The sequence below is a fragment of the Microdochium trichocladiopsis genome, assembly GCF_020744255.1.
Source record: "Microdochium trichocladiopsis strain MPI-CAGE-CH-0230 chromosome Unknown B0I36scaffold_1, whole genome shotgun sequence".
NCBI lineage: Eukaryota > Fungi > Ascomycota > Sordariomycetes > Xylariales > Microdochiaceae > Microdochium > Microdochium trichocladiopsis.
In genome coordinates this window covers 3,772,693-3,793,159 of record NW_025763544.1, presented here as the reverse complement: position 1 = coordinate 3,793,159, position 20,467 = coordinate 3,772,693, and the positions used below count along the sequence as shown (strand labels likewise).

Below are 20,467 nucleotides of genomic sequence, written 5' to 3'. Positions count from 1 at the left end.
CACAGACACGGTGTTATAATTGTACAGCACGATTCGTTAGCAGAAACCTTCATGCTTTTTACAGTCATGCGAGGCTATAGCCAGGATACATCCAGGACCAACAATCTGGAGAAGAAAGGAATGACCATTCTGCTAATTAACTATTCCAGCTCACAGCATCCAAAACCCGTGCCGTACAATTTGTCAAGGCACAATAAATTCCATCTCTACCACAACTCGCAAGTCGGCTCCTTGACGGGACAGTTGAAGCTCTCTCTGAACTCGCGCGAATTGGCCGTCGTGCCCAAAATGCGGGCCCAAGCCGGCGAGTGGGGATCCGTGTAGATGTAATTGATGGCCTGCTCCTTCCGGATCTTGCCACACCAGAAGTTGGCATAGAAGATGAAGAAGAGCTGGTCTTGCGAGAAGAACTCCAGCCCCGGGAGATTCTTGTCGGGCTGGGTGTCTTGTCGCTGCTTCCACGCAGCGAAGGCAGCAGCCACACCGCCGGCATCGGCAATGTTCTCGCCGAGTGTCAACTTGCCATTCACATGGAGCGGCTTCCCGTCGTTGCCCTCCACGGTGAAATTGCCATATTGAGCAACGAAACAGTCTGCGCGCTTTGTGAATTCCTTGACAGTACGCTCGGTCCACCAGTCTGTGAAGTTGCCATGCTCGTCGTAGTGTCTGCCGGAGCTATCAAAAGCGTGTGACAGCTCGTGTCCCGCAACAGAAGCGAAGGCACCATACGATAGGTAGCTGGGAAGCTCGACATCAAACACGGGGAACTGCATGATGCCCGCGGGGAAGACAATCTCGTTGCCAACTGGATTGTAGTAAGCATTAATAATGTCAGCCTGCATGCCCCATTCGTTGTGGTCGACAGGTTTGCCCAGCGACGACCAGCTCTTGTCAGAACTCCATTTGGCGCTGCTCAGGGTGTTCTTGAAGAAAGAGTCTGAGATGGGAAGATCTTTGTAGTAGTCTGCCAAGGCGGGTGGCTCCATGATGTTGGGTGACTTAGTCGGATACCCAATCTTCTGATCGATGTTCTTGACCTTGTTGACAGCAAGCTCCTTGACGGAGTCATCCATCCAGCTCAGGCCATTCAGCTTCGAGATGAACTGGTGCTTGATATCGGTGATGATTTCATCGCCAAATTTCTTGGCTTCCTCAGAGAATGCTGCCTCGATGTAGAATCTACTGAGGATCCAGCCGATTGTTCCGTCGACGTGGCGCAGGCAGGTCTTCCACCTTTCCGTCTTGGTCTCAGGGTCCTGTCATCAATAGTGAGCAATGGAATCGTCCAGCGTGACTGCTCATTTTACTCACTCTGCCGCTAAGCACATTATTGAACCGGGAGATGGGCTTGACCTCTGGTGCCTCGATGGCGCTAGCATAGCTGTATATCACTTTCCAGATGAGGTAGCTTTGCAGTACTCTCTTGGGCGTGTCGGCGATCAAGTTGGATGTCTTGGTCAGAAACTCTGGGAAGGCCAGCAGCATTGAGCTGTCTTTGTAGTCCTTGGGAGCAAGTGCTCTGACAACCTTGTCAAGCCGCAGCGCAGGTCCAAGCTCCCCAACCTTGTCAATCTTTTCGATGTTGTAGTATTTCTAGACGCTGTTAGCAAAAGCCTCATCATTTCTCGCAAGGCATACGTACTGTGACGTCCTGGAGATCTTCCGGAGGTGGGGTGATTTCAGCAATCTTGACTTCTAACTCTACGACAGCCTTGGCCAGTACTGATGCAGACTTCTTCCAAGTCTCATGAGGGAGTAGAGTGCTGAAGACTTCTTCCAGAAGTTTCTGGTATGATGCCAAAGTGTTCTTGTCCTTGTAGTACTCTGGGGATGGGAGGGTGATGCCATCTGGGAATGCTTGAACAATCAGCAATTCCTATCAACCACATGTTAGCGGACTCCGATTCCAGACAAGCAGACAATCGCGCACAGCACTCACAGGGTCCTTGTCATCTGCACCAATGAAGAGCTGCTCAAAGGAGCCGACCCCAATTTTCTGCAGGAACTCGATCGTCTGATGAAGAGACCCAAGCTCGCCTTCTGTCATGGGCTGGCCAAGCTCTCCCTCTGCCACATCATCGACAAGCTCGAGGTGTAATGCTACCGACTTGATGAGCTCCATAAGAGGCTCGGTTCCGACATTCTCGATCGCAGTCTCATTGATACATGCGCTAAAGGATGTTTGCATCTTTCGGAAGTTCTCTTCGTCCGTGTTTGCAGTCGTGTGCGCGAGGTTCATCGGGGAGAAGGCGGAGTGCTAGCTGTTGTCAGCGTGTTTTCTTGCAGTACAGAATTTGCCCAGATTGTGGTTTTACCTTTGATTGACCTGGATAGGGTGACTCCAGAATGTGGCGGAGGATCGTCTGGCCAATATCAGACATCTGGGAGGCGGTGGAAAAGGAGCTTCGGTCCTGGGGGATATCATGGCGAGCGTTGAATCCGTCGCAGACCAGAGAGTCGAAGTTGGTGCAAGCATCAATATTCTTGTAATCGGGAGAGAGGTTGTCTGACACAGGATGAGCCTTGCACGAACGGGCTTCAGCGAGTTATTTGGACTTACAGAGTAGCTCGGATGCTGCGTGGATGCAAGCGGCGGTGGTGCAAAGAGGGACTGCGGCGTCTGCATTTCCGCCCTTCTTGCCGCGGTCCAAGACTAACGAGAGGACGAAGGATGAGTATAGGCTCATGATGGTATATGCAATACCCAGGTGGAAGATATTAGCATACCTCCAGCGAGGATCAGGATGGCGATGAAGGCCACAATGATCAACACGCTGACACAGATGGAGACCCAGCGACGACGCCTTGCCTGTCTGACCTGCTCGTCCAAGAGCGCGTCGTCGACATTGCTCTGGTTGCCGGCCTCGGGGGCCTCATTGGGAAGCAGCGGGGTCCGCTCGTTGTTGCCCGACATGGTGATGAGGCCCAGGTACGTGCTGGTCGTGTACGATGATCGATTGTGGTGCCTGTGTGGCCCAAGGCTTCAGCGCCGGTCCTCGGGCAGGGATGACGCGTTGAACTGGGGAGCTGTGCCAGACCAGCTGGGCTTGTGGGTAGTGGGACGTGGAGTTTAAGGGCACAACTGTGAGGTTAAGCGGCGAGCGATTCGAATTGCTATGATGGGAGACGAGACCGAAGCTGTCCCCTACCAGCCGGATGAGTTGAGGAGGGAGAAAGAGAGGGTGAGCAAGTGCTGGGAGGAAGCTCGGGCGAGCTTGGTTGCTTGGGGAGCAGGAGCTGAGCTTGATGCGTCAAACGCTTGGGTGCTCGACTAGCTCGGAGCTTGTGACGTGTGGGCTGCAGGCACGCGCCCCATTGTCCCGGCCCCCGACAAGCACGCAGCTCCACTCGGGGCCAGGCAGGCATCGCATCCCAATGCGGGGAAGCTGGGGTGTCAGTCCGGGCGTGCTGGACCTGCCGTACACAGTGAGTACGCGTTGCCGTCACAGTGCTAAGATCCCACTTGTCCGACAGTCATAATACCTTCAGCATGGTTTTGGGACAAGATGACTGCATCTGGTCATCCCTTCAAGGTTTGCGCAGGGGATCCGTGCCACTGACCGACACACAGCTACGGGTTCGTCCGAGCAAGTGGGCCATGTCAAGATGAAGCCCTCTAGTCTCGAGGCGTGATATCAGGCATATATTGCAGAGGACGACGATGCCACTAGCATAGACTCGGCCGTCGTCCGGGCCGTCAAGTCCGACCACCTCGATGACAATCTAGTCAATTCACATGTCCAGAGTCTCCGGGCAACGGCATGTGTCGAGCCAGGTTTATGCCGTCAGTGCAGGCATCCTCTTGAACATTGGCCGAGCCTGCCCAGAGATCTGTTGCGGGCTCATCGAGTTGCGCGGGTCCTGGAAACGCAAGAGGTCGAGGCAGCGACCCTCGAAGGCTGCAGGTTCTGCACATTCATCTTCTACAGGCTGAATCTTCAGGGACTTCTCGGGGCATTTCGAAGAATCGAGGCACGACTTTCGAGTGCATTCTTGTTGCCGGTTTTTCGCGGGCATATAGGGAGAAGATATCTGCGCGAAGGAGTCCACGACTTTGATGATGATGACAAAGATTATTTTAATGACATGTGGTACGACGAACTCGAGTTGAGAGGTATCATACTGGAGCCGCTTGACAACAGGCCAGGGACATTCCGCCGCATTGGATCGTTCAAATTTCGGGACAAGTCCTGCCCAGAAGCGCGCGTCGTCAAAGAGGACTGCAAGTATCACAACATTCTTTCGGTTCTGCCCGAAACGGGCGGAGCCACAGCAGAGGAGATCTGTAGTGGTGTTCTCGTGGAGGGTGAGCATCCCGATGCACGCTTTGTGATAAACATCGAATAAACGTGGTTCTTCACCATGCTATCAATAAATATGTTACATGCCATCAACATTAAGTACCACAGCTTTATCGGCGAATGCCAGTCACAACTTCTTTTCATGAGATACATCCATTGTGTGATAGTCATGGTCGCGAAATGAAACTGCTATATCACTGTGTAATGAACGACAAACCACACTGGGCAGGCCGCTTTCTATTGCTCTCAACTTGCACCCTTGAGATATGTCCCACCTCAGAGCAGCTACTTGCATGTCTTCCTCCTGTCAGGCATGCTTGGGGCGTGGAATATTTGGGCACCCGCTGACGTTGACGTCTCGTGTAAAAGAGATTATGTAGTCGGCCTCGGGCCATTTCGGCCCTCTGACAGTGTGTAATGTAATCATGCCGTCTCCGTGATCAGTGTGATTCCAGTATGATTGGTCGTCAATGCTGATCCCAAACCACGATCCCTCTAGCCAGGACCACCGCTCGAGCCAGTCGCAGCCGGGGCGTTCAGTGAAGTGGACGCTGTCGCCCAGTACCCTATGAGGGCGGTCTCTATGTCGTCGACGTGGTTGTAAGGCTGTTCGGCAGCCATGTCCCTGATTTTCGCGCGGATGAAAGGCTCCTGCATCTCAGTGACATTCTGTGTCCTGGATCGCCAGCGGTCCTCCATGGGGTCGATATAATGCGTCTCGTCGTATCCAGCAAGGGCCAGGTACGAGACGTTGAATGCGGCCATCATCTCGTGGTCCTCGTGGATCAGGTTGTGGCAGTGGAACATGTACACCCCGTCCCAGGGGGCATAATAGGCTTCCACGGTCACCTGTTCGTTCGGTCCGAGCCACACGACGTCCTTGAGTCCGGCCGCTTCATAAGGCTGGACCACGCCACGGCCGTTGACCCGCTTGACGACCTTGAAGTCGATAAGGTGGATGTGAATCGGGTGCGACCAGCCTCCGCCCCCGTTTATCAGCTCCCAGACCTCGACTCGGCCCCGCTGCGGCTTGGCCAGGACGCGATTCTTAATGTCAGAGAACGAGACACCGTTGATCTTCCACTTCCCGTTGGTCCGCTCGAACTTGAAGGAGTGGTCAATGCCCGACTTGTCAGGAGGGTACGGGATGGTGCGGAGACGGCTCGGAAGGGAGCTGCTGGTGTCGCCGGAGCCGGACGGCTTGTCGCCGACAATAAACTTCATGACCTTGTCGGTGTGCAGGAAGTCCTCGTCTGCGGCGAACCCTCTGGTGTTACGCAAGGTGACGTTCTCGCCTTTCCAGCGGGAGAAGTCCACCACAACCTCGTAGCGCTCAGCCATCGAGATGTAGAGGTCCTTGGTCTTCTGCGGGCTGCCGAGAAGCCCGGCGTCCGAGCCAATCACGTGGAACTCGAGCTTCTCGCCAGGCTTCTCGTCCCTCTCAAAGTACAGGAAGAAGGACCGCGATATGGACGCGTCGAGGAACCGGAAGCGGTACTGGCGAGGTTCGACCTTGAAGTACGGCCACGGCTGGCCATTGACGTGAATCACATCGCCGTACAGGCTGGTCGTCTCGCTGGCAGGGCTGAAGAGCGTGCCATCAGAATTATACTGCTTGGCGGAGAGGACGAGGGGAACATCGTAATCGCCAGACGGGAGTCCCAGACCGAGCTCGTCAGGGTCGTGGAGCACATATACACCGGCCTGGCCGAAATACGCATTCTCGGCCGTCTATGCTCCGTCAGCATATTCCTAGCAACACATTCTCACTCCCGCCTTGGTTGGTGATTGACTGGGGTGACCTACATGGTCGACGGCGTGATCATGATACCATAGCGTGCGGGCCGCCTGGTGGTTTGGGTAGTAATAGTCCTTGTACCGGCCCGGGCCTGTCAGGTCTTCGGCCCAACCGTCCCATGGAGCTCACTTGTTAACATCAGCATGTTAGCAACGTCCATATCATAGGAGATGCGGTAGTAGGGTAGCGTTTATACATACCGAGTAAGACCCGTGAAGATGGATAGAGCTTGCTGTAGTAGAGTTGTTGATGAAACGAACGACGGCCTCGGTACCCTTGTTCATCTTGAAGGTAGGACCTGGGGAGTAGCCGTCATACCCAACAAGTTTAGCGGGCGACTTGCCCGGGTAGACCTGTTGAGTCAGTGGGAGAATAGTGATTTCATGATACTCGATTGTGCCCCCTGTGACAGGATGTGTGGTAGTCCTGTGGCCGATATGTGGCGGTCAGACTCTTTGATACTGGGGAGCGTGGACAAACATGATAGCACAGTGGTAATATCAACGCCGTAGTATGCAGGAAAGACTGACCATTTTGGCTGCTTGATTGGGGGAATCGGGAGGGGGAACTGGTAAAGCCAGGTATACGCAGGGCTGAGCCAATCCCTCGCTTCGGCTATGCTGGTTAGACACAGCAGCAAGGCAACGAGGGTGGTATTGTAATACATGGCTCAGGGTTTGAAAATGATAAGAAGGAGCCTCAAGTATCACTGTGGTGGCACTCGGCAATATGGATTGCAGGAAAGCCTTTAACACAGGTAGCCAAGGTTGGTGGACCGTCTGCTTTCTTATACTCCAATGTCACACGAAGTAAACGAGGCATACGTCTCAACGACCGGGAAGATTGTTATGGCCGGATTAGAGAGCCATCCAACTTTTCCACAATGCCGACACCAAATACCGCAGGTCGATCAAGCTTTGGTGGCACACTTGGGGTGTGGTTGGCTAACATTCCGCTGGACGTGGGCGTCGAGGTTGCAGAATCTGGCCGCTGAGCCACCAAGCGCAACAAAACTTAGAAGCCGTCTTTTCATCAGCTACCAGAAGATGAGAGGGGTCAGCTTGCCGCCCGAGCTTCTATCTCAGAGAACAGTGTGGGAATTTATGAGAGATGCCGAGCGTGGGATCACATAGAAAACTCAGATATCCACGAAATCGACAATGACCAGGTTGTCAGTATGTCTCTGTCTGACAAGCATGAATTTATTTGCCTAACCAGGTCGCACTCTATCACCATAAGCAGTGGACCTCGATACAATTATTCGGATTTGTTCAGCTCGCTCCAAAGAGCAAGGCTTGTGAAGACGATTGCCCGATGGAGACATCGTTGTAAGCCGGCTTCTGAAGGCCAAGTCGTTGAAAGCTTAGCTCTCAGCCACTGATCTGACAAATTCCCTATTGGGCAACTGTTCCGAGCCAATGAGAGGTTAACAATGAAGTTGCAACCATCGCGGTGGAACTTGGAGAAAATCGGCTATTCGAGATGTTCGACTTCCCGCCCTTCTGGACCCGCCCCAACTACCTCGCTCAGGGCGCAACGGCAGGATCAACTAGCCCCTTTCCGTATCTCGCAGACGAGATCACTGTATTCAAATTTGCCAACTATGCTGAGAGACAATATAGCCGGCAGCAAGAACCACCTTCGGTGGCGAGGCAGAAGTGCCGCTTGCTACAACGACTGACAGGCAGCCCTCGCCACGGAGATGATTGTCAGTGCTCTTAACTCCGGAATCCATAGGCTGCTAGCGATCAGCTCCGGCTGCACGGTGGCGGACGAAGGGCTGTAGGCTGTAGGCTGGTTGCTGTCAGTGGTCACCGTCAGGTGTCGGATGTTGATGCTCCAATTGGTACTTTCGACGCACGTGTCGTGGGCCTCAGCGAGACCGGTGCGGAGGTCCTTTCAAGCTTTTTGGCAGCCATGACAATGGAACCGGCTGGGCTGGGCAATGCAGGGTTTCGGCCAAGGCAAGCCGCCTGTGGTCAGCTCCCCTGCAACCGCGTCAAAAACTCATCTAGAACACGAGGCAATCGGGCGAGGGAAAAGATGCTTCCGGGTGCGTTAGATGAGCGCCGCCGCCGTTGAGCTTGCAAGCTAGCCACCTCGGTCCTCATCTCGCGTTTCCGAGGTGATCAATGTCACAGCCTATGGCGGTAATGCAAATGTGGTATTGATGATGCAACATTCATGAGCCTGCCCTGCAGCCGGGAGTCAAGATTGGAGCGTTGCCCTTAAACTCTGCCCCTGAGGACTGCCAGTCTAGATTTACTCTCACCCATCAGCAAAGCGGCCTTCTACTCGGCCTTTAAAGATGCCAATTCAGACAAAGACAAGAAACAGATCATCCAACTGGGTAAGATACGCAGTAGTCGCGTGGAACTAGATGCACCCGCCGTGATTCCCCGCGCATGAACAACCCTCTAGGTATGTCAGCTGGCTGAAGTGATATTTGTAACACAGTGACCGAGACCTCAGAATTTGGAACTAGAGAACCAGTTCGATTTCGGGTGTTTGTATTTTGGAAGATATTGATTGGTAAGAGAGCGGCCCGCGCGCCACTGTCCCCTCGGTCTTGTAGATCGGAAGCTTGAGCCAACGAGGGGTGCGTCCGCAACATCGCAGGATCCCAGCCTCAGAGCCGGCCCTCGACGGACTATTTGACGCCCAGGACTACAAGGTTCACGACGATACGGCGGGTTGCAGGCCTTAGGGGCGTTAAGCTCTTCGACGTTGGGGGTAAATTGGGTCACAAACCTTAAACCACATCCCCATGTGGCCAGACCAGGGTTCAAGGGACCCCATTCTGGCAACTCCATGGAGCGAGCCGACCTGCCGAGAGGCTGATCGTGCCGTTAGCGCACGCCATTCTCGCTAAAGCCGACAAGGGTACGCCATCGGACGTTGCTTGAATTCTGACGAGGAAGCCTGCTCGGTCCTTCGCCAAGACGTGGCATCACTCCCTCGAAACCAGGGCACCGGGACGGAGTTGTGGTACTCGCAGTCGTCGAGATAGTCCCGACACACCTGGAAACACGTGGAATAATTGATAGAACCGAACCCTAAGTAACTTTACACCGCAAATGGGGTGCTCATGCTTCTCTCGAGTACCGCGAGTTGCTGTTATTCGGTTCACGGGCCGCTCTTTTGTCTGCTAGTTTCAGTGGCCAATCGGCCGCGCTGCCATCCGTGTCTGTAGGCCTGGCCTGGAAGCTGGGCCAGTGACGATACACATGCTAGTTTACAAGCCAAAGTACTTCGTCGTACGACACTAGGTTGCGGCAGCCTCGTTTGTTCTGGCCGACAGAGTTGTGCCTACAGGCACTGCAGAACAGCACTTACCTTGTTAGCATAAGGTAAAAAACATGCTTACAATAAAGTAGCGACCTTAATCGCGTCACATAAGCGTACTTACTTTACGCTTACTTTATGCATGCGGTCTTCACGCGCCCAATTTTAGCGGCTCAGTGCGTCGTGCATGTTCGCATGACCATCTATCTGGTAACTCGATAAACGGGCTGAAGCCGCTACAAACCGCCAGTCTTCCACTGGTAGTAGTACGAGAAAGCCCAGTTAGCCTCCTCATCAGGCTCGACAATCTTGGCCGGCCAGTTTTCGTCAGACCACTCATCATCCGATCCGCCTCCAAAGTGCATTTTGCAGTACTCCCAGTATTCGGGGTACCATCCGGCTTGCTCCCAGTCTACAATGGCGCAAACCCGGTAGCAGCCGGGACTTCCAGCCACCATACTGTTGAGGGGAATCAGATCCCCATGACAAAAGTAGACTTTCCCATCGTCTGGAAGCATGTCGCGCAGTGCGTGATCATGTTCCAGAAACTGGATAGGATCGTCCGGCTTATCAGGCGGGTGGCGCGTGGCTGCTGCGAAAACCCAGTCGTTGAATGCTTTGGTGGTCGAGAATGGCCCTCGCGCGTGCTCTGGCTGGAAGAAGCTGTCCTGGACTGCACCTCCACTAATTGATGCTATAATAATCGAGAACTTGTTAGGAAATGCTCATGAACTGCTTTGTAGATTATTGTCACCGATTGTATTTGAGCACTTGCCGATCTGCTAAGGGTTCTCTTGAGCGATACGTCGGAGCGTTGAGACGAAGTTCCGTAGATTGAGTTGTATGGCCGTCTTGTCCTTACTAGTGAGGGACGACCATATATTCCGAAGGGTCTCGCCTTCAATCAGGCTCATGGAGATGAAAATATGAGGGCGGTGCCACATTTCATGCCGCCTCCACCCAAAGACTTCTGGAATTGCGATTTGGTCCTGCCCTTGAGAAAGGAGAAGCTGCCTCATAGCCCGCATTGTCTGGACCTCCTCGAGCCTGATTTTCTCCTGCTCTACGCCAAATTTCATTGCCATGCGCATGTAGTGAGGCCCATCCTTGATCAAAATGACACAGCAGCCCTTGTATCCATAACGGCTGATGATGGACGCCGGGGAGGGTAGCTGTGGCGGCACATGTGACGAGTCGCCCGTCTGGAAGAAGGAGGTGTCGAGGAAGTCCATCGCAGGCTGAATAATGTCAGGTAAGGCCGCGACATCTATAGCATACTCCCCGGCCATCGTATGAGGCAGCGCTGCTGCAAATGATACCTGGGTGCAATGAGGTGCGTAGGACGGCCACCCTTTGTCTGCCTCGCGATGTTCGCAGCGGGGCCGTGATTGTGTCCAGCATGCAGCATGTACCTCCATCTATTCATTCAGCACAATTTCAACTTGTTTCTCGTAGTGTGAAAAGATACCACTGCCCCGCAAACTCCAACACACGACTTTGCCACTGCTGGGCTTGTTCAGCTTGATGAACGTAGCGTATTCTGAATGGTGAGATAATATGGTAAAGGTACGTTATAGATGACCATAAATAGCGTGTATCCATGGGACCCGCCGCGGCCGCGCTGAGACGCCAAATCCCCCGCCTTGATCCCCGCAGCCGCAACCCCCAAAGACGACAAATGAGCTTCCATACGCTATCCTTGTCCTGCCTTTGGATAGTCGAACAACTGGGCGCCGGCGCAGTGAAAGCTATCGAAGACAGCGGGACAAACAACAGAAGCTGGCAGTATTGATGCTGTGAGCGGCGTCCGGATAACTCGGCAAGCGTGCCCCTCGTCAACTTGTTTCAACACATGCTCGCCAGGTTGCAGGTCGTTTCAATTGCTGTTGGTGGACAAGGGTTGTCATGTGCTCGATGGGGCAAGTGGTCGTGCGCGCACCTTCGGAAGTGCGGTTCGGAAGAGGCGCCAGGGGTGGTGGTGGCCTGTCATCAGCGGAGAGCCTCACTCAGGGAATCCGAAGCTGTCTGTCATTATGGCAGGTTTCATCCCACCTCAGGCGCTGCCGAATGCAGGGGTCGACTGCGGTTGTGGGGAATGAGAATCTTGTGGTGCAGATCATCGTCGGTCCGGTGGGAGTTGATTTGTTATCATCATTTCAGAGCGTTTCGGCTCTGTAGTCTTGTCTACTTCAGGTACGCCAGATGAGATTATTTTAATTGACGTCAAGAGCTCTGGGCCAGTAGGTAGTAACAAGTCTTTGGGCTGTTCTAAGGTGGCCACTTTCGTTCAGGACAGTTCTGGTCGCACCTGTTCAATCATGCACCTGTCTCGAATAAAAACGTGCTGCCTCAGTGTTCCCTACGCATTGCATAAAATGAATGCCAACAACAGAGAAGTGCCGGTATCGCAGTCATTGTTGACGTTGACAATGAGTTGTGGAGCTCGAAATAGCATCAACTGTTGCCGGCCTATTTCCGCCTTGTGGGCCGGCGTAGGGCGGCCTCTTGCTGAAACACGCAGCGGGACCCTGCCGTGGACGCAGACGACAGAGGTGCCGCCTTGCCGCTGGAGCGTTGTGTGTGGACATCACTGACTTCATCTAGACACTTGCACTTGGGACCTGCGTGCAGGTCATCATCTTTGCCAGTGGGAGATCTTTGTCCAAAGAGCACTGCTCGTTGTCTAAGTTGAAAAAGGCCAAGTCCCTTGCATCTGAACTTTGATTGGTGGCTGTCGGCGCTGATGACGCAAGTTCACAGATCCAGTATCGACCAAGCTTTTCTACCAAGTACCAAGAAGGCTTGTCCAATGCCAAGTACTACATGTCGGCGCCCGTCGGATCTGGGCCATGTGGCTTCTCTCGTACGGGAATGGCTCCAACGGAGCGTCTTGGCGTTGGCAGCATACAGTAGTGACGCCAAGAAGGAGTGTTGACAAGGGCCCTGGCCGTCCTAGACCCCAAGTGCTGCTTGGCACGACTTGGATCAGTGACATACGAAACAGGCATGTGAGCACGCGACACAAACCTGCCAGACTACAACCACTGCCGTCATGCGCGAGCGTGCCATGGCCAAGGGTTCGGCCCAAAGACACCTGTGGAGGGGATGGAGATCGCCCAATCCCCAGGATGGCTCCCATGCCAAGAATAGAGTCGACCCATCCTCGGCCGTGGATACTGTCGTCTTCAGGTGAGACGGGAATAGCTTGATCCATACCCAAGTCTCCGGCCGCTGAACAAACTGATGCCATGGGAAACCCCCGGCATTTCTATGAAACTGCTGCCAAGAACTGCGCAAATCGGGCCCAGCCAAGACTTCGGCTCCTGTGATGAGCTTGTAGGCCTGTATGGATGCTCTCGATTCATGGAATGTGTCCCACAGGCGAGTACAAGGTCGGCGCCGAGTCTCAAGTCATCGCTCGCGAAACAAGACCATGAACAGTCACGCATTTAGTATCATGAAGAAACAGGTACTTCCAGGAACCGTTCGCAGGTTGAAGTTATATAAAACTCTCATCAGCAGACCTGCTCTTCCGTACTATTCTCACCATATTCCCATCTTCCCAGCACGACAAGGAATATCATCTTTCATTCGTCTCTTCGTTCCTGGGCTGGCCCCTTTCTTTCTCTTCGTTCGCACTCCAGCTGCCATTATCATCTTGAGATTTCCGCTTTTCACAACGGCACAGAGCGTGCCTGCCCATCCTTCTTAACAATCCTTTCGTCCTTACTTATATCGGTTCCCCGATCTTCAAGAAAAAAAACCCAAGTCGAAATCATGCGTGTCTCCTCCACCCTCGCCGCGGCTCTCAGCATCGCCCCTTTTGTTGCTGCCCTCCCCTCGGCAGCGCCCCAGGATGTTGCCTCCGGTTCACTGAGTTCTCGGCACTCGGGCATTGCCTTGCCGCGTAGCTCAATGGCGGGCATGGACGCAGAGGCCAAGGCGGCCCTGCGTGCTCGCCGCATCCAGGCCGCAACTCGGCGGCGGGCGAGGCGGGCAGTCAAGGTCCTCGACGACTCGGACGACAGCGGCAGCGACAGTGACAATGGCAATGCCGGCAAGGGGAAAGGTAGAGGCAATGGCAATGCTGGCGCCGCACCTGGCAATGGCACCGCACCTGGCAATGGTGCTGGCAATGGCGCTGGAGCTGGAGCTGGCGCCGGTGCTGGTGCTGGTGAGGGCGCTGCCGGCGAGGAAGCGGAGAACAAAGGTGCGTTTGGCACGCTCATCGATCTCCAGGGTGGTGATCTCAAGCAAGACACACTCTTCCCAGCGGTAAGTCTCACAACTCCCCAGGAAAAATACGGTGCCCCATGGCAACTTCCTGACCCGGATCCACACACGAGGACACATAGACTAATGGAACCCATCTTCGGTTTTCCCTCCTTATAGACCGTCGGCCAGTTTGAAGTCGAGTTCTCCGCTAAGACGGCCCGCAAGCTCGCGGTCCTCGAGAACAAGGCCCCCGGGCCGCCTCCAGCGGGCTTCAAGCTGCTGAACCCGAGCTCGTTCCTCGTCGTGGTCCAGGGTGGCGGTGGCAATCTCACACTCGGCAAAATTGACTTTCAGTTTGACGTGACCAGTAAGTTCTTTCCCCTTTTATCACACTTCCAGACCAACAGACGCCCCCCCCTCCCCTTATACCCCCCAACTATTCTCTGTAGAATAGAAAACTGACGTCTGGACTCTTTTTACAACACGAAAATAGACCCCGCCCTCGCAGGCCTGGACCTTACCACCACGGCGACCGGCAAGTTCAACGACGCCCTCGGGGTCTTTGAGATTGGCGACGCCGTGGGCGAGAAGGAGTTCGAGGCGGACGAGAACGAGCTAGTGCTCAAGGTCACCAACCTCGACGGCGAGTTTGCCATCTTCGTCCCCGACGCGGCGGCACCGGCGGCGGCACCACCAGCTGCTGCTGCTCCGCCGCCGCCGGCTACTGCCACGCCTCCCGTCGCCGTCCGTGGCGGCGGGGCTGTGGCGCGCCGTCGCTGGTGGTAAAAAGAGAAAAAAAAAAAAAAGGCATCGTTTTGATGGTTTGCGAGACTCAGCGAGGCTGCCATTATGATCTGGAGAGGGGGTTTCCTAGAAGGCATGTGAAGCTAGGAGGGACTGGAGGAGGCCAGGAAGATGAGCGTTGGCCATTCATTGGCTCAATGGTACATGGCATGCGGGAGCGCTTCTTTCGTGGTTTCGTCGGCAGACCTTTTTTGTATATGCTGCGCGCGTCTTTGTGTTTTGTGTGTTGTGTGTCTCGAGTATGTAAGTCAGGAACTTACCCAGAATCCATCCTGTCCTTACCGGCGAGCATACGGTAGAAGACCGGCAACACGGTGCAAAAGGTGACTCGGTCTTAATTTCTATCACACCCGCGCAACCAGGACCGGCTTTGCGCAGAAGGGTGGGTATCTATCTCACTGCCCTCCAAAGGCCCGTATATACAAAAGGAAAAAAAATATGTACACGAAAACTCCCCCACCCCCCCTCCGTCCGTCTTGGGGAATCATAATCATCCAGATTCGTGCGAGATGACACTTTGTGGTGGTTCTAGCTCGAGACGTCTCGTCGCACGGATCCCTCAAAGCTGGACTTGCGGCTCCGGCACAACCTCTCCGGTTTCGAGGTCGATGACAGACGTCCAGCCCAGGGCGGCGCCTTCCTTGTCCAGTGCCACGGCCTGGCCGTACCTCACGCCCGCGCTGATGGTGACGGTCGTCTCGAAGCCCGCGCGCGGGAAGCGCTTGGATGGGATATCGAGGGTGCTGGTGGAATTGCCCGCAATCTGTTCTCCAAAAGTCAGTCCAATAACACGATAAGCACCACGTAGGCTCGACCCAAGAAAGAAGCTGTGAGAAGGAAGAGGGGAAACCAGCATGAACTTACAATCTGCCACGAAGCAACCTCGGTCGCCCCGTTCCAGCTCAAGAACACCCTCGACGACGACGACGACTCAGGCCCGGCACCCTCCCACGCCAGGCTCGGTGGCCACGTCGGCCGCCCGACCCAGTCTGACTTGAACGCGCGGTAGTGGCCCCTCCCTTCGCCTTGGGGATCCCAGATGTTGTACTGCACGTCCAGCACGCACTTGCCATCGGGGGTGTGCTCGGTAAAGGTCGGGTTCAGCCCCCACCCGATGAGCACGTTGCCGTTGGGCACGACCGAGTATCCCCCCATGGCGCCGGAAACGAGGTTTGCCGGGTGCAGATAGTCCCGGACGAGCCTTGCCGTCATGCGCTCGTAGTCCAGCTCGAGATGTTTGCCACGCGAGCAGGACGTCGTGGTCGCCGTGCCGTTCGCGTTGTTGTTGCACCCAGGCCCTTCGACGGCCGTGTCGAGGTTGTGGTTGTCGAAAAGGGTCAGCTGCTGTGTGCCCTCGAGGGGGTCGCCGCGGAAGCGCGCGTGGTGGTTCCAGGCAAAGTTTGTGGCCTGCCCGTCCGAGAGATCCTGAAAGCTGTTGCGCTTGCCGCCGAGCGTCCAGATGGGCTCCCCAGAGGTGCCGTTGACATAAGACACCGTATGGGTGTGGCGGGCCGAGACAAGGTAGTGGCCGTCGGTTGTCTGTATAAAGGGTTAGGGCCGAAGCTTCAGGAAAGTACCGGACGGGCTGCGCTGAGGGGGACGAGATAAACTACCTTCTCAACACTGTTGAGATGGAAAAATCCCAACCCTCCGTCTTGTTGAAATCCCACGTGAAGAACGAGTCCGTCAGGGGGTACCAGTCTGATGCACGCCACTGGAACACCAGCTCTCCTGTCTCGATATCAACCTCCTGGAACAAGCTGTCCAGCAGCTTGCCACCTTGCTCGATCGTCATGCCACCCGCGGGCGATGTATCCCACTCCAGCGTCTCGTATATCGAGATCAGCACCGTGCCGCTATCCGTGACCTGGCACTCGTGCATGTCGACACTACTGGCGGGAAAGTCGACAGCCTCGACGGTGTGGCGCACCTGGTATGCCGAGTCGTAAAACAGGCATGTCCCGGATGAGTGGCCGTCCCGCTGCTCTCCCTGGTAAAACACGACAAAGTCCTCTCCCTTGTACTTCTGGATCTGGGTGTTGTGCGCGCTCGGCCACCGCTGCTCGGCGTATACCAGGCTGAGGTCTTGGGCCGAGTATATATACGGGCCGGCGTTGCCCCCTAGCGGGCTCCACAGGCCGAGAAAGATGTATGGGGATGTGTCGACGAGCTCGCGCTCCCATGTGTTGACTTGGAGGCGTGGCGCGATGATGTCTGAGGATTTGAAGGTCTGGCTGGGTGCTTGGCCGTACTGCGCGGCATTGTAGCCAGGGTAATCGTACAATATCGGCGCATCTGCATGGACTCCCGGGACGCTAATGGTGATCAGTAATGCGAGAGACAAATGCCAACAAGGCTGTAGCGGCGAAGGTGATAGTCGCATGTTTTGCACAGCAGGTAAAGATTGCCCAAAGAATGTAGAATGACGTTAAGAGAGAAGCATCGCGTGGTCCCAAGACGGCCGAGGTGTGTATCTGACGGAGCTTAAAAGCCTGAAGCCTTCCGTTTGGTTTGCGAAGGTGGCTTGAGGAAATCCGCCAAGTAGTAAGAGTCTGAAGGAGTGAACTGGTTCCAAGGTCTCGGTTACGTAGCTCTGATCGAGAACTGCCCCTGGGTATCTCGCAGCGCAGTCCACGTTCCAGGACAGGACTTGAGTCCTCTTGCTTCTTTGCGGGAAGGGACACAAAGTTATAAGGATGCCCAGGGGGGCAAGGGTTAAACCAAGGCTTGTGGCTTTCCCATGGCAGCGCCTTGTCCTCCTCATCTCACCTGATGGGCATGTGGTACAGAAGCATGGAGCCGCCAAGCAAGTCGTTGTACAGTACGACGACCACGGGAGGACCCGGTCTGCTGCTGCATTTGGATCTTGGCTCGGCACGGGCTGCAGCAAACGGCGCCGGAGCCCTCGTGGCGACAGGGCCGCGGTGCTGTGCTGTGCGCCCGGCAAATGCTCTGTGGGCGACGGGATTGGCCTGCAGTCGAGAGGGCTGTGAAGCAGATAGAGTGGTGCGCCGGTCCCACGATGTTTCAAACACAATGCGGATCTGCACCGGATGACGGGCCTCAGAGCAGCGCTTGTGCAGGCCCGGCCTGTCACAACTGCCGCTTCGGGCCTGCATAATACCCCAAGGCACGCTATAGTCATGCCGATCCAGGGGCCTCTGCCCACTCCAGAGGGCCACTCTCGCCGCGCTGCGGCCTTTGACTCGTCCGGTCACTGTCCATCACAACCTGCGCTCCTCTCCTCCTTGCTGAGCGCCGCGTCAGCCCCCCCGGGCCCCCCAGATGGCCTTGCACCCATCGAACGGGACTGTCGTCAGAGAGGCTGCTGCTTCCAACGTGGCCAGGTCCCATCCCTCACTCGGGCGGATGGGAGCTGCGCTTGTGATAGAGTTAGGTTGCGTCACCAGAGACAAGAGGGCCGGCAGGGCGGCACGGCACACCCCAAGGGCTGTTTTTAAGGTTGTTCAGAGTATGCACAGCCCTTGACAGTGGCCCCAGGCGCGGCACGCCACTGTGCTAAAGCCGCATGCGGGCATGGCGGTTCTCGGTTGTCGGTGCTAGCGTCGCTCACGTAGCGTACCAAATTACGCTAATCGGGGCCGGCAAGGCCCTCAATCATACTCCCTACCTCAAGGTACGCTTAGCGATCCAACTGTGTCTATTGTCTTGTGCAGATCCTGAATTGCTGATAAGCATCAACTGCTTCCCTGCCTCGTCCGACAGTTTCGACCTGTTCATATCTGCCATTCTTTTATGCATTCCCATGCGACTTGATCTGAGTGTTGCGATCGATGGGGTCGTACGTACAAGCGTCCCTTATTCCCAAGCCAGTCCAAAGTTGGCAGACAACATGTCCAACAACAATGCCCACAGTATACGGCGGTCAAACTGGCATCCAGCATGTGTACGTCGTATCGTCGCCTGCTGACTCGCGCCATCAAACAAGCCTAGTCCTATGGCAGCTGTCGCCTGGGTGCGTAGGACGCCTCGCCCTCACGCTGGGGATTCGCCACGTCGCTTCGTAGAGGTAGGTTTTCTGTGCAGCGGTTCGTGTAACGGTCGGCAAGCTCGGTTGCAAATCACTCGGGGATTGCGGAAGTGGCCCTTGAGATCGGGGCATACAGGTTGGCGTTACTCTTGATCCAGTCACACAGCCTCAAGGACGTTGCACGGCACAACCGATCTTCTACCTGCATGGACAATCGCATATGAGATGTCTTGATGCATTCTCTCCCAGCCACTCATCCGATGCTCATTCAGACCAATTGGCGACCGTTATAGTCAGGGAAGTGCCAGTTGCACCGCAAATCGGGCCGGTGTCGTCTTTTCATTCGCCTAAAGAGCTTGCGGAGGCTGAAGTTCATGATTCGCGCTTGGGAGGTGTGCTTCACAACACAACCACCCAGTTCTAGCACTCCATACTTTAAGTTCTTTAAGTACGTACCCTTCGTGGACCTTCCCCCTCAGGTTCTGTCTCACCTGCTGTGCTGATTTGTCACTGTCATCTGCATCTACGCACCGATATGATGCCACCTTGCATGGACACACATACAGGCGATGCATGGCCCCCCTTCGTGTCCTGTGGATACAGCTGTGGCTGGGGACTGTGGTCGAATCGGATGGCTGCAATGTCAGCCAGGCTTTCCCTGGCGGGCCAGTAGCTCCGGCCGGTGGTCGGGAACGTGGCAGCAGAAATAGGAGTGTGCATTTCCGATCGCGATTCAGACCGGGATGTAGGAAATGGACAACTGATGGATCGGCATGGCCACCGTTTACAGTACACAAATGGGACGGGTGGCTGGCCCGTCAACGATCCCCGTAAGAAAGCGATAACACTGCCCTGGGCAAGTTGACAGGTTGCGGAGCACTCCAGAGCCAAGACGGCGTGACCATCGGCCCGCATGTTCAAGCAAAGCATATGACATCCATAGATGGATGGTAGTACAAGCTGTAAAACTCCTTTTCTGAACCCCGCCCACCTGCGCAAGCTCCGAGCTGCTTTGTCATAATGCGGTAATGGCTGCGTTGACAACGCTAGGCCCGTCCTCCACGAGGTTTAAAACGATCCCTAAACCCCGACCCGACTCATAAGACCGCATGTCTCTCGGCGCCCGAAGAGAATCACCATGCCTGTTCTTCGTGGTCAACTTCGAGCACGTGAGTGTGGCTTTAGGGCTCTAGGGATTTTAGGGCGCTGATTCCTGTCGTGCCACGTGAAAACCACCTGAAGCGTGCAGCCAGCCTCTCACGCAAATGGAATTCCTGTAGGGCGGGCGACTCAATTCTTGGGCGCTCGGAGCGGAGCTAAGCGCGCTTACCAGGAGAGCGGTGAATCAGCGCAAATGATGCAGCCTTGTCTTGAGGCGCCTCAAAATGTGTAGCTGCGGGACGTTGTGAGGAAGAGTGACGAGAGTTCTTCTGCCGTGTGTCCTCTAGGCGAAGCTCATTTCGGTATTGAGAGGTCCTTACCATTGCTGCATACGGGCCCTTGACCGTGGAAGGGGCCGCGAACCGCCAATAGGCCGGAGAACAACATTGCCCCGGAAATACTATCAGTGGCCTGGCAAACCTGCAATCGGAGAGGGGTTTCCCATGTCCTGCCCCATGGCCGATGAGTGCAGCTATGTGGATCACAGCGACCTGGAGGTCATGGTATGGAGAGGTCGATAGAGTTTGGGTTCCAGCCACAACAGTCGCAAAGATGACATGGCAAAACCAATACTCAAGGCTGGAATCACGAGCTCATCAAAGCGCTGGCTGCGTTGCCATAGAGTAGCCCCCAAGCCCATGCTTGCGCAACTGTGTAGGACTCCGTAGGCTGATCCCTGCTTAAGAAGGGCGGGACACAATCCTGGGTCCTCTTTTCCCATTCAATTCCCATGCTCCCGAAGCCACAGGCGAATTTTAAGCTGGCGCCGGGTTCTTGTCCTATTGCGCACAGTAAAGAGTTACCCCGGCAAGTGGCCATGTCGACGTGCAAGGGTTTGAGGCGCGAATTAGCGAGCAATCTATGATGTCAACCAGCTGTCTTCAGCTTTTCGCTGACTCGAGACGGGTTGAG

The 20,467-nt window shown here is 55.2% G+C and overlaps 6 protein-coding genes across 6 annotated transcripts; 1 reads left to right on the top strand and 5 right to left on the bottom strand.

Annotated features, from left to right (window-relative positions):
- Window positions 1-206: 206 nt before the first annotated feature.
- B0I36DRAFT_371284 (endothelin-converting enzyme) lies at window positions 207-2,914 on the bottom strand (the record flags this gene model as incomplete). The annotated part of the gene is made up of 7 exons (XM_046160000.1): window positions 207-1,256; window positions 1,312-1,593; window positions 1,643-1,876; window positions 1,940-2,257; window positions 2,316-2,506; window positions 2,561-2,653; window positions 2,728-2,914. 7 exons carry the CDS (start codon window positions 2,912-2,914, stop codon window positions 207-209), a joined length of 2,355 nt encoding a protein of 784 aa, XP_046018843.1.
- Window positions 2,915-3,502: 588 nt separating this feature from the next.
- On the bottom strand, window positions 3,503-4,361 carry B0I36DRAFT_15315 (uncharacterized protein). The gene has a single exon (XM_046148551.1). The coding sequence runs from the start codon at window positions 4,312-4,314 to the stop codon at window positions 3,778-3,780; it is 537 nt and encodes a 178-aa protein (XP_046018842.1). The 5' UTR covers window positions 4,315-4,361; the 3' UTR covers window positions 3,503-3,777.
- Window positions 4,362-4,796: 435 nt separating this feature from the next.
- B0I36DRAFT_391631 (Cupredoxin) lies at window positions 4,797-6,766 on the bottom strand (the record flags this gene model as incomplete). Its single annotated transcript, XM_046161419.1, has 4 exons — window positions 4,797-6,032; window positions 6,108-6,223; window positions 6,296-6,525; window positions 6,630-6,766. 4 exons carry the CDS (start codon window positions 6,764-6,766, stop codon window positions 4,797-4,799), a joined length of 1,719 nt encoding a protein of 572 aa, XP_046018841.1.
- A 3,227-nt stretch (window positions 6,767-9,993) lies between these two features.
- Window positions 9,994-10,893, bottom strand: B0I36DRAFT_15309 (uncharacterized protein). Its single transcript, XM_046148548.1, has 2 exons — window positions 10,160-10,893; window positions 9,994-10,078 (listed from the first exon to the last, which is right to left on the bottom strand). Exon 1 carries the CDS (start codon window positions 10,800-10,802, stop codon window positions 10,167-10,169), a length of 636 nt encoding a protein of 211 aa, XP_046018840.1. The 5' UTR covers window positions 10,803-10,893; the 3' UTR covers window positions 9,994-10,078; window positions 10,160-10,166.
- A 2,028-nt stretch (window positions 10,894-12,921) lies between these two features.
- Window positions 12,922-14,783, top strand: B0I36DRAFT_15291 (uncharacterized protein). The gene is made up of 3 exons (XM_046148544.1): window positions 12,922-13,659; window positions 13,777-13,966; window positions 14,093-14,783. The coding sequence occupies exons 1-3, from the start codon at window positions 13,162-13,164 to the stop codon at window positions 14,383-14,385; spliced, it is 981 nt and encodes a 326-aa protein (XP_046018839.1). The 5' UTR covers window positions 12,922-13,161; the 3' UTR covers window positions 14,386-14,783.
- Window positions 14,784-14,962: 179 nt separating this feature from the next.
- On the bottom strand, window positions 14,963-16,786 carry B0I36DRAFT_358040 (ASST-domain-containing protein; the record flags this gene model as incomplete). The annotated part of the gene is made up of 3 exons (XM_046157895.1): window positions 14,963-15,166; window positions 15,268-15,942; window positions 16,028-16,786. 3 exons carry the CDS (start codon window positions 16,784-16,786, stop codon window positions 14,963-14,965), a joined length of 1,638 nt encoding a protein of 545 aa, XP_046018838.1.
- Window positions 16,787-20,467: the final 3,681 nt, after the last annotated feature.